The following is a 15684-nucleotide window of genomic DNA, read 5'->3' on the forward strand; positions in this document are numbered from 1 at the left end:
CATAATTAATGTTTGCGGGCGTATATTCTGAGTTTTTGAAGTGCTGGGTTAATGAGATAACGCTTGTAGTGGCATTACATTTATGTTTCTTATCATTTTGTATTGTGTTATTCTATTTATTTTAAAAGCACATTGCTATATTCACTCTAATGTAAATTAGTTATCCTATTAGTTTTGTTAATGCAAATAACCACTAATTAATTGCTAATTAACCTCTAATTAATAGATAAAAGGTTGTTCGAAGCCACACCCCCTCAGCTGATGACCCGTGCAATAACCCTTGCAACAACACAGCACGTGTAATAACACAGCACGTGCAATAACACAGCACGTGCAATAACACAGCACGTGCAATAACACAGCAACCCGCTGCAGACTGGACCATGTCAGACACTTCCACTACATTAGTGGCTATTGTTGCCTTGCTTGCTCTTGTGGGGAATGTCTTGATAACTTTAGTGGGTTTAAAGCTCCCCGCTCATCCCAAGAACTTGACACAGGTATACCCTTATATGGGCATCACGTGCCATTAGGATTACTCAGGTAGGATTTACACAGGATTAAAATTAAATTATAGATCCATTATCATGGGCCGTCGTAATTGTTTACAGAAATTAATGAAAACAATCATCTTTGTTTGAAGTCAGGGCCAGGGTTATCCTTAAATCTTAATTATGACTTATTCGCGAGGTTCTCACCAAATTGATAATAAATTTTTTAAGTTTCGTGCATTTGAGTTATGTTGATGCATATCTTCGGTGAAGCTATTTCGCTCTTCGGAGCAGCGAAGGAAATGCGTTAAAGTTATATAGTAGTAGTATATTATAGTAATGTGTTAAAGTAAGCTAACTCAGACACTTCTCTTGAGATTCAGGATATAACTATATTTCACTAAATTTCACTCAATTTCGCTCAATTTCTCTAAATTTCACTAAATTTGACCACCTCCCTCCCAGATATTCCTGATAAGTCTCTCAGTGGCTGATATAATACTGAGTCTACAAGTTCCCTTCTACATTCTGGGACTGCAGAATGAGGAGTGGGGGTACTTTCCACAAGTGGGTGAAACCCCTGGCAACCCTACTGCTGAACCTTCTACTACGGTAAGTTACTAATAGTAACTGTTAGTTGCTGATAGTAACTGTTAGTTGCTGATAGTAATTGTTAGTCGCTAATAGCTTAATAGTAACTGTTAGTCGCTAATAGTAACTGTAAGTCGCTAATAGTAACTGTTAGTCGCTGATAGTAACTGTTAGTTGCTGATAGTAACTGTTAGTTGCTGATAGTAACTGTTAGTTGCTGATAGTAACTGTTAGTTGCTGATAGTAACTGTTAGTTGCTGATAGTAACTGTTAGTTGCTGATAGTAACTGTTAGTTGCTGATAGTAACTGTTAGTTGCTGATAGTAACTGTTAGTTGCTGATAGTAACTGTTAGTTGCTGATAGTAACTGTTAGTTGCTGATAGTAACTGTTAGTTGCTGATAGTAACTGTTAGTTGCTGATAGTAACTGTTAGTTGCTGATAGTAACTGTTAGTTGCTGATAGTAACTGTTAGTTGCTGATAGTAACTGTTAGTTGCTGATAGTAACTGTTAGTTGCTGATAGTAACTGTTAGTTGCTGATAGTAACTGTTAGTTGCTGATAGTAACTGTTAGTTGCTGATAGTAACTGTTAGTTGCTGATAGTAACTGTTAGTTGCTGATAGTAACTGTTAGTTGCTGATAGTAACTGTTAGTTGCTGATAGTAACTGTTAGTTGCTTATAGTAACTGTTAGTTGCTGATAGTAACTGTTAGTTGCTGATAGTAACTGTTAGTTGCTGATAGTAACTGTTAGTTGCTGATAGTAACTGTTAGTTGCTGATAGTAACTGTTAGTTGCTGATAGTAACTGTTAGTTGCTGATAGTAACTGTTAGTTGCTGATAGTAACTGTTAGTTGCTGATAGTAACTGTTAGTTGCTGATAGTAACTGTTAGTTGCTGATAGTAACTGTTACTTGCTGATAGTAACTGTTAGTTGCTGATAGTAACTGTTAGTTGCTGATAGTAACTGTTAGTTGCTGATAGTAACTGTTAGTTGCTGATAGTAACTGTTACTTGCTGATAGTAACTGTTAGTTGCTGATAGTAACTGTTAGTTGCTGATAGTAACTGTTAGTTGCTGATAGTAACTGTTAATAGATTCGTTGTTAAAGTTCCATGTTTCTTTTAACTGGATTTCAGACCTATCTAGCCGTCCCGTAGTCTAACTTTTACACTTACAGCTAATAGTTTTTAGTAACTAACAGTTACTAATAGTAACCCTAGTAACAGTAACCCTTACACTTACAGCTGAAGGTTTTCTGCAGTATCTCCAGCTTCCTTCTCTGGACCACTATAAAAGCTAACATCTTCATGGTTATGGTGATGGGGTTCGACAGGATGGTAGCTACCTGCTACGCGGCCACGTAGGTTTCTTACTTGTCTGTCCCCCATTCATCTTATATTATCTAATTAACTGATTAACTAATTAACTAATTAACTAATTAACTAATTAACTAATTAACTAATTGACTAACTAACTAATTTTGATGAAATTAACATCGGCTTGTATTATATTACAGTTGAAATATAAGTTTGCTCGCTACATAACATAATTTCTGATATATTCCATTCTACGTTTTAATATGAATATGATTTTCTTGTCCGTCTCTTTGTCAACTCTTTCTCCTACAATTAACTAATTAGTTAACCCTATCACAGGTATTTAAAGACTGTAAAGAGACAGTACGCCCAGGTAGCTTGTACAATTGTCTGGATCCTCTCTTTCCTTTTAGCTGCTTTGCCTGGTGTTATTACTGTTATCACTACTGATAACAATCCTTACTCTTACGATCACAGGGTAATTGTTAGTGCGTTACTAAGGTTACCGTTACTAGGGTTGCTGTTACTAGGGTTACTGTTACTAGGGTTACTGTTACTAGGGTTACTGTTACTAGGGTTACTGTTACTAGGGTTACTGTTTCTAGGGTTACTGTTACTAGGGTTACTGTTACTATGGTTACTGTTACTAGGGTTACTGTTACTAGGGTTACTGTTACTATGGTTACTGTTACTAGGGTTACTGTTACTATGGTTACTGTTACTAGGGTTACTGTTACTAGGGTTACTGTTACTAGGGTTACTGTTACTAGGGTTACTGTTACTAGGGTTACTGTTACTAGGGTTACTGTTTATTAGTGCGAAGTTTTAATTACAGGGTTGTAGTGAGACGTTTCTAACATTATTCTGGTAATGTTAGCCTGATTTGTTATTAGCTGAATATTGTTCACCGTAAGTTATCCGACTACTAAATAACTCTGTTGACGATATTAACTGAGTTCTAATATTTGCACCCTATTTCAGTTCCGAACCTGCACTCCCTTCCCTGACTTCTGTCACAAACAAGGAAGTGGGACACATAAACACATGTCACACTTCCTGGTGTACTTCCTAATTGAACTGGTGGTCACCTTCTTCATACCTCTTATCTGCATCACTATCTGCTACTTCCTTATCTGCTCCAAAATATTCAACCTAAAGAAAATACGGACAATCAGCAGGCACTTCAGTAAGAAACAGATATTCAAGTCGGCCAAGTCCGACAAGAATAAAGACAGCAAACCTTCCTCACCGGAGGAGGGGGCGAGTAAAGACAAGTTTAACGAGAATTACCCTAGTAACAGTAACCCTAGTGACAAGTCTAAAGAGAAGGACTCCTCCTTCGCCATGATAACCTCTGAAGAGCAGAGCGCTGAGGGAGAACACAAGAAACAAGAGAGCAGAATCTCAGAACAATCCAGGTCAGGGTTCAGGATAAACATGAACCACACAGCTGAGCATCAGATCAGTGAGGAGTCTGTGTACCCGGTAGATACCAAACCTCAGGGTTACAAACTCAATATCAGTAGCTCACCTCCGGTCAAACAACCTAAATTTGGACTGTACCCGAACAGCTCTCGAGTTAGCAACGAGTGTAATGACGAGTGTAGTAACAAGGAGTGTAGCGAGGTAATACCGAGCACTAGGAAGGCCCTGTCTCTGTACCCAGACACAGTTAACATAGGTGAGGAGTGTAGCGAGGAGACCCTGCCCAACATGACTGAACCTCAGCTATACTCAATAGATCCTAACATGCAGAGGAGAAGGTTTAACTTCTTTACCTCTGGAGAAGATGACGAGTTCGCGGAGTGTCCCGAACCTGGCTCTAAAACTGGTATTCTAGCTAGCAGTATCAATGTTATAGAGAAACATTACAACGCAATTGAGGCAGCACAGAAGGAACTTGCTAAGAAGATGAGGGTTTACAAATACCAGATCAGGGTGGCTAGAACAGCCGTAGTGGTGTGCACCTTCTTCTTTATGTGCTACCTCGTCTACGAGATAGGAACCCTCTATGTTATGTGGGGCGTCGCGTGTGACGACAAGGACCCGGACTCTAAAATCAACCTCTTTATCAAAAGTTCCCACGGCTTCTTGTTTCTGAACAGTGCTCTCAATGTGCTGGTATACGGACTAATGCACAGGACTGTCAGAGCTCATTTGTCTAAGATTTGTGCCGCTTGCACTGCTAAATCTGCTAATAGTTCTTCTTGATAGTTACAGTTTTTGATTGTTGTTTTGACAGTTTTTTTCGTTGTTGTTTTTTCTATTTTTACCGAATGTTTAGTTGTTTAATACGAATTATTTAGTATGATAACTTAGTGTGTATTTTTTCCGTTCACCTCACACCTGCACCATTTTGCAAAGCAGAATGTTAAGTGAAAGGTTACCAATGGTCCTTTTTTGCAGAAAAAGAGGTATTTTGGAGAACGAGGTAGGTGTGTTTAGATATTAACTTGGACCGACTCCAACATTAGCCTCTAGGATCATACTGACATCGTTAGCTCCATCTCCAATAGCCAGTGTTACTGGATTTGTTTTGTGTTCTTTTACCATTCTTACTACCTGAGAGGTGAATTATAAGAATGGAGGAGGAGGGCATAATTTTTATTCATCAGTTTCATCAGATCATGTACCAGCATACTATATAATTTTGTCTTGAACACCGTAAAATTAAATGATAATAAAAACCAGTCCATTTCTGGAGAAGGGAATCTAGTCAAGAAGCTACCACGATATTTTTGATGGTTTAACTTGAACCTATTTTCGTGAAAACCCACTCAACCTCCCACTATAAACCCCACCCCAACCCCACCAACCTTAGCCTTCTGAAGAGGAGAAAGTCTGCAGCAGAGAACAGCGGTGCACAGCAACGTGGTCCGGAGGAACAGTTCAGGACACGTGTTAAAACACGTGGCTAGAGACGTGCCGTCTACTATTAGACCGTACGTCTGGTTCCGTTCACGTGAGGTGCCTGAGAATTTGTTATTTAATTTGTTAATTTATTAATTAATTTGTTAGTTAGTTAATTTGTTAATTGATCAATTAAGAGATGAACTAGGGCGGTTAGTGGAGGTTCACTAAATTGTTACTTTATGCTACCTTATGAATTAATTAATCGGAGAGCAACTACGGCTGTTGAATATCGGTAATGGTAGCCATATTTCTTGGTAGATACATCGAGAGGATGATCTTTTATAGTTTTATCATCAAATTTAACCAAAATCAGACATCAAAGTTCAAAAATGTCCCTCACCCTCCAGCAGTTTCAACAGACTATCGAGAGTCTGTTTGCAAGACTCTCCGTCTCTCCTGGCTGTAAGGAAGTGTAGTTTCATGGAGGCAGTGAAATGGTTGCAGGACTGGGAGATGTTCACTGCTGTTTCCATCTTGTCACCTGGGGAAAATGAATAGCAGCCGGTTTACACTTTACAGAATTGCACATATGATATTATATACATGACACAGGGGCTCCGTCACCAAGCAGACAATCGAGCAGACGAAACAGCTGACAGAGAAAATACAAGAAGTGATTCCGAGCGGGTGTAAGGTAGCTCAATGTACGAGTGTGCACGTGTGCGCGGCTCCGACTGGCACTTGTGGTAATAAATAACCATGAGCTGATATAATGATTTCCCGCCAAATATGAAACAGCTAGTACTGTGTCTTCTAGAATGTTCGCTTGGATGTTATGACAGCTTAAGACAGATATTTACTAATCCACAGTTCAAATCTTTGACGATGAAATTGTAAATGTAGGTATTATAATAGTTGAAATTTATAGATGTTTAGCTACCGAGCTGGTTGCGTGATGTTGAGAAATTTGTTGATTTCTGCATTTTCGAAAAGTTTCCTGTCAGTCCGACTAACATTATCAAACTGAAGAGTGTTCCTGCACAATCCGGTCCGAGGTCCGGATAACTTAAGCAGCTGTGAGCTGTTTAAGTGAAAGCGAGTGGCAGATAAATGTCAAACTCTGCAGCTGCAGAACGACAAGTGTCCTGCCTACTTATTGCTCAAACTAGCTCTTTCCTAGTTTACACCGGAGGCGCCGTATAGAGAATTTCCTTGGATAGCTGTCACGTGACAGTCACGAGATATCGATTGAGCGCGTTTACTGGTTGAATATATAGCGCGTGATATTGAGCTATTATGCAGAGCCATTACGGACCATATAAGGCGTAATTAAGAGCTGCAGCTAGCTCGGTCTCTATCACTTTCACTAGCTGCATCTAGCACGTGATATTTGCACAGCTAATTACACGCCTTATACGGTATAATCAACAGGTAGAGCTAGTTCTCGGTGTGTCGCTGGGTAGCCGTGCGTGCGTGCAAGTAAATATTTTGTAAACAATGTTAGTATAAAGATAACTTTTGCTTGGATATAAACATGCAAGTGTGAGGTAGCATAGTTGGCAGTGCACTGGTTTGTTGCTCAGATGGGTGAGAGCGAGGGTTTGTCTGAACCATCCTCGAAATCGTTGTTACGTTGAAAACTGTACCTCAGTTCGATTATCATGTTACCTAGCTAGTAACTTGGTGATTGAACAGAGAGTGGAAAACCAGACGAAAGTAAAGATAAAGTCTCGGGGACCGGGGAAGCGGCTGATGATGGGCAAGAATAATTAAAGCGCCCTAGGCCGCTCCCCAAACCAGACCAATAACACATTTTCTGAAAATTCCTAATTTTTGAGGTAAAACATTTTTAGCGACAAAATAGGCATATTTGTATGTTGTACTTGTAGTAATATCATCAAATTTCTTAGATCTAGATTTCTAATTTCCTTTACGCTTTAGAACTGGAAGAACTGGTGAACCTGGTGGAGAGTGAAAGAGCTAGTTTATATGGCAGGAGATATTCTCCCTGTTGATTTTTTATATTCACGATGTTAATCTTTCGCAGCTCGGCGCGGCGTGGCTCAGTGGTGAATTTCGTTACTGGGCCGTGCTCAGCCTGTAATTTTACCTGGGGACCCCAGGCTATTATGTTCATAAACATAATAAATATTTGGCGGAATGACAGGCTGAGCGCCGCCCAGTAACCTGTCATTCCGCCTAATATCTAGTCATATGATTATGAACAGAAATATAAATAAATAATAGCATGAGGACCCGGCAGGTTAGCAATAGCATGTCGCCGATCTTACGCCGAAATTGTGGATTGCAAAAAACATTATTTGCGCGGCCGATTAGTTCTGACGTTAGCTATAGAGGTTCTTTCACAATTTAATACCTATTTTTGCGGTATTCTGGACGTATTAAATATGAAAATAAATTTGTTGAAACCCTAAAATTTTTTTGAAATATCTAAATCGATTTTTCGAAAATACTTATGTATGCATGTCTAATAATTTCATTAAAAAAACAATCCATATTCCCCTTCCTCGTGTTTAGATAAGTTAGGGACCACTTTTTAACATAAACAAGCTATTTTGACCTATAGTTGCTGATAGTAACTGTTAGTTGCTGATAGTGACTGTTAGTTGCTGATAGTAACTGTTAGTTGCTGATAGTAACTGTTAGTTGATGATAGTAACTGTTAGTTGCTAATAGTAACTGTTAGTTGCTAATAGTAACTGTTAGTTGCTAATAGTAACTGTTAGTTGCTAATAGTAACTGTTAGTTACTAATAGTAACTGTTAATAGATTCGTTGTTAAAGTTCCATGTTTCTTTTAACTGGATTTCAGACCTATCTAGCCGTCCCGTAGTCTAACTTTTACACTTACAGCTAATAGTTTATAGTAAGTAACAGTTACTAATAGTAACCCTAGTAACAGTAACCCTTACACTTACAGCTGAAGGTTTTCTGCAGTATCTCCAGCTTCCTTCTCTGGACCACTATAAAAGCTAACATCTTCATGGTTATGGTGATGGGGTTCGACAGGATGGTAGCTACCTGCTACGCGGCCACGTAGGTTTCTTACTTGTCTGTCCCCCATTCTTCTCATATTAACTAATTAACTAATTAACTAATTATCTAATTAACTAATTAACTAATTATCTAATTAACTAACTAACTTATTAACTAATTAACTAATTAACTAATTAACTAATTAACTAATTAACTAATTAACTAATTAACTAATTAACTAATTAACTAATTAACTAATTGACTAACTAACTAATTTTGATGAAATTAACATCGGCTCGTATGGCCAAAACTGGTATCAACCAATATTACAGTTGAAATATAAGTTTGCTCGCTACATAACATAATTCCTGCTATATTCCATTCTACGTTTTAATATGAATATGATTTTCTTGTCCGTCTCTTTGTCAACTCTTTCTCCTATACAATTAACTAATTAATTAACCCTATGACAGGTATTTAAAGACTGTAAAGAGACAGTACGCCCAGGTAGCTTGTACAATTGTCTGGATCCTCTCTTTCCTTTTAGCTGCTTTGCATGGTGTTATTACTGTTATCACTACTGACAACAATCCTTACTCATACGATCACAGGGTAATTGTTAGTGCGTTACTAAGGTTACTGTTACTAGGGTTACTGTTACTAGGGTTACTGTTACTAGGGTTACTGTTACTAGGGTTACTGTTACTAGGGTTACTGTTACTAGGGTTACTGTTTCTAGGGTTACTGTTATTAGGGTTACTGTTACTAGGGTTACTGTTACTATGGTTACTGTTACTAGGGTTACTGTTTATTAGTGCGAAGTTTTAATTACAGGGTTGTAGTGAGACGTTTCTAACATTATTCTGGTAATGTTAGCCTGATTTGTTATTAGCTGAATATTTTCACCGTAAGTTATCCGACTACTAAATAACTCTGTTGACGTTATTAACTGAGTTCTAATATTTGCACCCTATTTCAGTTCCGAACCTGCACTCCCTTCCCCGAAGGAACTTGCTAAGAAGATGAGGGTTTACAAATACCAGATCAGGGTGGCTAGAACGGCCGTGGTGGTGTGCACCTTCTTCTTCATGTGCTACCTCGTCTACGAGATAGGAACCCTCTATGTTATGTGGGGCGTCGCGTGTGACGACAAGGACCCGGACTCTAAAATCAACCTCTTTATCAAAAGTTCCCACGGCTTCTTGTTTCTGAACAGCGCTCTGAATGTGCTGGTATACGGACTAATGCACAGGACTGTCAGAGCTCATTTGTCTAAGATTTGTGCCGCTTGCACTGCTAAATCTGCTAATAGTTCTTCTTGATAGTTACAGTTTTTGATTTTTTTTGAAGTTTTTCGTTGTTGTTTTTGATTTTTTTACCGAATGTTTAGTTGTTTAATACGAAATATTTAGTATGATAACTTAATGTGTATTTTTTCCGTTCACCTGCACCATTTTGCAAAGCAGAAATGTTAAGTGAAAGGTTACCAATGGTCCTTTTTTGCAGAGGGAAAAAAGAGGGATTTTGGAGAACGAGGTAGGTGGGTTTAGATATTAACTAGGACGGCTCTTAAACGGACGGACTTTATTTGAACGGACGTTAAAATGAACGCTAGGGCCTCCAGCGTTCAATTAATGTCCGTTAAGGTAATTATGAATTCATGTTGTTGGTTGTAGTTTGTAGTTGTACTGCATACTGCCGTCAAAATAGGTGACATGATATGTTAACTTCATAACTTGCAATTGCAGCATAATCACGCGTGAAGTTTGACGGATGTTACTCGTCTAAATTTCTTCGAAGTAGCGCGCGCCGCTTTCTTCTCGAAATGTCCGACGGCAAGTGCTACGAAGTAGCGCGCGCCGCGCGGCCAGACCATTAACAATGGTCAAGCGTGAAGTGTACACAATATACGCTTTGACACAACACACAAGCAGCAGCAATTGCAAATTGCACACACCACGGTCACCGCGCCGCATGGTGTGTGTGGTTCTTGCTGCAGGCTGCTGCAAGTGCAACCACAGAACAGTTTATAATCACGACAAGTTAGACTTCACAGCGACCATGTTTGATGTTACCTGGGCCCCCAGGCTATAATGTTCATAAATATAAACAATAAACACCGGTTAGAGCAATCACCCGGGCTGTTAACATCGTCGTTACTGGGCCGCGCTCGCCGCTCAGCCTGTTATTTTGACCATTGTTAATGGTCTGGCCCGGCGCGCGCTACTTCGTAGCACTTGCCGTAGCACTTGCCGTAGCACTTGCCTCGGGTTCGAGAAGAAAGCGGCGCGCGCTACTTCGAAGAAATTTAGACGAGTAACATCCGTCAACCTGTTATTCTGCCTAATCTCTATTCACGTGTATGGACATGATAGCCTGAGGTCCCCAGGTAATATAAATACTAGACTAGTTGCTGGGATTTAGATTAATGGAAACAATTGAATTAATTTTACTGGGCGGCGATGAGCTTGTCATTAGTAAAACAAAATTTTTATTTACCACAAAACAATCAATACATATTTAATATTATTATACATTTATAAATAAATATAAATCTAAATTCAGCTATATACTCAATACACAGCCCGCCGCGCAGACAGCCACAAATTGTCCATTGTCATTCCGCAAATTTTAGGTAAACATTAATGATTAAGCCTGTGCGCCTGTGGTGCCCGCCCAAATAACTTAACAACGTTAATTGACAGTGTAACTTTTACCTGAGGACCCCAGGCTATTATGTTCATTAACATATAAAGATTTGGCGGAATGACAGGCTGAGCGCGGCCCAGTAATGTAACTTCAAAATTATGTACTCATTACTGTTGTCCATTGTTAATGCAATGGACTGATCTGGCGCGGCGCACGATACTTTGTAGCATTTGCCTTGGCACTCCGGCTGATGTTTCAAAAAAGCGACGCTCGCTACTTTGAAGAAATTTAAACATTAAACGAGTAATTCAATTGATTGACGATGTCAATCCTTCAAGATTGTTGATTTGGAAGCAGAGCAACGATCATCGATGCGAACAGCGTTATAATTGACATTGTCAATTCATTGCAGCTCGGCGAGGCACAATACACACTACACAGTAGCGCATCTCGCCGATCTAGCGTTGCGAGAAGCCTCATTGAGTGCGCGGTGCAGCACAGTAACGCATTTGCTCTAACCAGAGCCCTCTCGCTTGCAGTAGCGCGCGACCGCCGATCTTGTGAAACAAGCGCGTCACGCAGTACGCGTAGACACATGGCTATGTGAAGTAACGCATCGCGCTACAACCCTCGCGCATGCAGCAGCGCGCGCCCACCAAACGACGGCATATTTTATTCGTGAAATAAGCGCGTCAAAAAAATGAACCATTAATTCATTTAACGGGCCACTTTTGTATAGCATATAGCAACAGAATGTTATATGTGATATGTTCAGGATGTTGCAATTTGATGCGGATTAAATTTCATTCGGTTTCTCGCAGACCACTCATACAATCTATTGATGTCACTTTGGACTATGTGATGGTCAGGATGACCAAAAGTCTCCCGCAAAATTTTTGTGTCATCTGCATATTAAAAGGAGAATATGTCATTTATAAATATTACAAATAAACCGAAAACAGATCTAAATTTGACACAGAATTTTCATTACTTTTGCCCGAAGCAAAAAGACCATAGTGCTATGCATAGGAAATGAGTAATTAGGTTTGGATATATAAGGTTTGACAAACATAAATAGAATACAGGGGGAAATCAGTACACATACGTTTGATCTTATAACGTATCCACTAGCCATGCTTATTTGAGACCTGTAAATGAGCAGATTTTAAAAAAAATTTTATTTGAAAATTCAATTAATTATTATATATATAAATCAAGCGTTACATTTCAGCCATGCAAAATTACAATGACATATTTCGATATACTAATTGATAAATGGAACTGCAATATAAGTTGCTTAATGTTTGGCCGGATGACAACTAACTAAAAGAGAAAAATAAACTTGATTACATAATAATTAATTCGGCTGAACCAACACATAGCAAGAGCCACATTAACGTTGGGGCCGTCTACCAAATTTGAATGACATACAATAACAAAAAATCAAACATATCATAAATAATTATATATGGATTTTGTTCATTACAATTCCGTCACAACTGATAGAAGAAAAAAGAATAGGTCAAGCGGATAGGAAATTGGACGGCAGAATTGTAACCAACAAAAACACATTTCTGAGAATCATAAGACTGATGAGCTAGTCTGGCCAGACTGTATCGGCAGCCCAGAGGTATTTGATCAGATTGGCCTTAAAAGTAGAAATCCGCTCTGACTGCCGGATACATACTGGTAGACTATTCCATTTCAGCATAGATCTATGAAAGAAGCTATTTCGGAAGGCATCTGAGCAGGGCACAGTGGTACTCATGTAAGTTGAGGTATCCGACCTATCAATTATTTGAGCATTGTGCCTAGTGTATCGGGTGCCCTCTGGACGGCATAGGACTATATAGGTAGGAAGCGAAACTGGGATTATGCTATTCACTATTTTATAGAAGGTCATAAGATCGTTATAAATAAACTTCTGCATGACAGGGAGAATATTTAGCTTCTTTTGCTCTGTAGCAAGTTTATCGTCATTATAACTGGAGTAGGGTTCACCATTGATCCATTTAATAGCCCTCTTTTGGATAGCAACAAACTGTTGAAGATGAGTTGCAGATTGAGGGGACCATATGACAGAGCAATGTTCAAATATAGACCTAATTAACGCCAAATAGAACGATCTTTTCTGCCTTTTATCAGTAGTGAAATGACATGTTCTCTTAAGTAGTCCAAGTCTGGAGTGAGCTTTGGAAACAAGCGCTTTACATTGTGCACCCCAATTAACCTGGAGTTTATTGCGACTCCTAAATCTGACTGAGAGGGCAACAAAGTCAATATCACTTCCAGAAAGTTTATAAAATGGTATACTCATACTGCAAGTACTCATTCGTGCTAGGATACCGAAAGTGGGCTTTCTGGCGATTCTCGTCATGTGAAATGAAATGAAATAATGTGCTTATATCCCGCTCATATGGTTAGCAGCCGGCACAAGTACCAGCTACTACTAACCATGTCAGAGCGGCTCTAAAGGGTGAGTGAAAAAGACTAGCATGAAAATCAATATGACAATGTCGTAAATAATTTAAATTAGTCTAGGATCTAGTCCTCACAACAAATAATACCACTTCTGATATAATAGCGTCTATTCAAGCGTCCTTTGCCTTCTGTTTCATTTCAGGACATGTGTATATCAAAAGGCCAAACACAATGCATTACAATTTGACTCATCACTCGATCCGATCATTAAATAATTATTATAAAACTTTATCATTAAAATTATCTAAAAACAGCGAAAATAAGCCCCCCCCCCCCCCCCTCCGCTATGATGTGACCAATTGTATGCATTACCAACATAACATAAAACATCAAATAGTTGGCACCATTGTACCTGTGGCTGCACCTAAAATAATCAAAATGTTATTAAAATCAGTTAAGATTCAGCTAACGTGTTATCTTACAGTTAGATAGATGGAAAATACAGTTCTTAGAGCCAAGTTGATCGTTCTTGGTGATGCTTCCGTTGGTAAATCTTCTTTAGTTCAAGTTTTTCACAGCGATTCCCAGCAAGGTTTTCCCAAAGCATATTCTATGACAACAGGTAGTCTATCGTCTTACTTCAAAATACTTGTTGATTGCACTCTTTTCTTAACACAGTTGAAACAATTTAATGAGATAATCATATTACAAATGACAAGAGTCGTTCAAACGGTGATAAATACTGCTTCAAGCAATATGATACTATACAATACCTTAAATACCTCAGCCAGTAACTAACCCTCTTTAATGAATTAATTACAGATGTCCAGCTTCAAGTCAAGAGTGTGAAGATTCCAGATTCTCCTTACACTGTTGAACTGTATGTGTACGATTGTGCTGGGCAGGAGACATTTCAACCTTTCATCTCAAAGGTAGCCACTTCCGTCTTTCACTTTCACTTTCACTTTCACTTTCACTTTCACTTTAAAGAAATATCAAACAATGATTCTAAGATTTGAGACCTTTCATCTCAAAGGTAGGAAATATCAAACAATGATTCTAAGATTTGAGACCTTTCTATTTACTAAACCTTGTTAACCATGATTTTCATTAGAGCTTTTCATTTATAAGTTAAACAAGTTCCTCATATTATTATGTAGTTAGGGTAAGGACCGGTTATATCACTACATAAGTACTCAATAAATGTAATTTGTTTTATATTATTTATACTACCCAATTATCAGGCTTAAATTATTTCTTTATCTTCAGCTACATTCACTGTAAGAGATAAAAGAATTACATTTTACAATAATTTTTAAAACACTCAGGTTTTAGGAAGCAGTGCTTTGGTTCTGCTTGTTTGTGATTTGACAAACGAAAGCTCTCTGAGTGCTGCAGTAAAGTGGTTTGAGCGTGCTCGAAACGCAAACAAAGACTTCAAGGTTTGTGGGACTTTCTCATCAAATTACAAAATTCATGCCATACTGGAAATGCCTGTCACTTTTTTGACTTGGTCAATACAATATGAGATTTTCTTTAAAATTTTCTCGGCTTTTTTGACTTGGTCCATACAAAATGATATTTTCTTTAAATATTCTCTGACAGTCATAAAAATATTGAGTTTCAACACAATTTGTCAGATGCACGGTGCTCTAGTGGGTAACAAATGTGATCTGGATCTGAGGAGAGCTATAAAAGCTACAGAAGCAGAGGAGACCGCGGTTAACCTGGGAGTTCCTTATTTCGAGTGTTCCGCTAAAGAAGCAATTCAAGTGGATGAGCCCTTTTATTTCCTTGCTAATTGCCTGTATGAACAGTATATTGAACAGACTCAAGAGTTTCAGAATATAGCTGACACTGTGGACTAAGCAGACTTTTGTGTAGCTTAAGGCTCAAAAATTGACTTTTTCCGTTTACAGTACATAATATCCTTAAATATACAGCAGCAGTTTCTATTACAGGGGGGGGGGGGGGGGGGGTATTACAGGCTTAACATTTTGCAAAAAGGCAATGAAATAACAACAAGTTGAGTTCCAATTTATATTTCCGAATGGGGAATAGTATTTAAACGTTCATTATTGTTAAACGTTAAGTTAAAGTTAAATTGTGAGACTTATTTATCTTGTGATGCTGGCATTGCAAGATATTCTGTTATATGCGAGAAATGAGAGTAGTTTGGGTTAGACAATGTTTTGCTCGGAGCAAACTGTGATATAAATTGCCAGATTACTTAGACGTAAAATATGTCAGATAACTATATCAAATATGTCAAATATGTAAAATATGTGTTATTTGTTTTCTTTTATAAGTCATTGTTATGTTATACCTGAATTATGTTTATGATCTGTTGTTTAAACCCAAGTT

The 15684-nt window shown here is 38.4% G+C and overlaps 4 protein-coding genes across 5 annotated transcripts in view; 3 read left to right on the plus strand and 1 right to left on the minus strand.

Annotated features, from left to right (window-relative positions):
• Positions 1-15684, plus strand: part of LOC134824863 (U2 snRNP-associated SURP motif-containing protein-like) — a 114216-nt gene that overhangs the window by 20208 nt on the left and 78324 nt on the right. The window lies entirely within an intron of this gene.
• LOC134825165 (uncharacterized) lies at positions 225-4714 on the plus strand. 2 transcript variants are annotated; one of them, XM_063837316.1, is made up of 5 exons: positions 225-500; positions 957-1103; positions 2330-2445; positions 2741-2879; positions 3383-4714. In XM_063837316.1, the coding sequence occupies exons 1-5, from the start codon at positions 384-386 to the stop codon at positions 4610-4612; spliced, it is 1749 nt and encodes a 582-aa protein (XP_063693386.1). In that variant the 5' UTR covers positions 225-383; the 3' UTR covers positions 4613-4714. The 2 variants fall into 2 exon arrangements, with proteins under 2 accessions (XP_063693386.1, XP_063693387.1); XM_063837317.1 differs by having other exon boundaries at positions 2336-2445; positions 3383-4713.
• LOC134825426 (phospholipid-transporting ATPase IF-like) lies at positions 4753-6333 on the minus strand. Its single transcript, XM_063837601.1, has 3 exons — positions 5655-6333; positions 5218-5372; positions 4753-4963 (listed from the first exon to the last, which is right to left on the minus strand). The coding sequence occupies exons 1-3, from the start codon at positions 5785-5787 to the stop codon at positions 4850-4852; spliced, it is 402 nt and encodes a 133-aa protein (XP_063693671.1). The 5' UTR covers positions 5788-6333; the 3' UTR covers positions 4753-4849.
• On the plus strand, positions 13803-15626 carry LOC134825241 (intraflagellar transport protein 27 homolog). Its single transcript, XM_063837391.1, has 4 exons — positions 13803-13942; positions 14143-14252; positions 14649-14762; positions 14961-15626. The coding sequence occupies exons 1-4, from the start codon at positions 13813-13815 to the stop codon at positions 15186-15188; spliced, it is 582 nt and encodes a 193-aa protein (XP_063693461.1). The 5' UTR covers positions 13803-13812; the 3' UTR covers positions 15189-15626.

Source organism: Bolinopsis microptera, chromosome 13 (assembly GCF_026151205.1).
Source record: "Bolinopsis microptera isolate Bmic1 chromosome 13, MBARI_Bmic_1.0, whole genome shotgun sequence".
Lineage (NCBI taxonomy): Eukaryota > Metazoa > Ctenophora > Tentaculata > Lobata > Bolinopsidae > Bolinopsis > Bolinopsis microptera.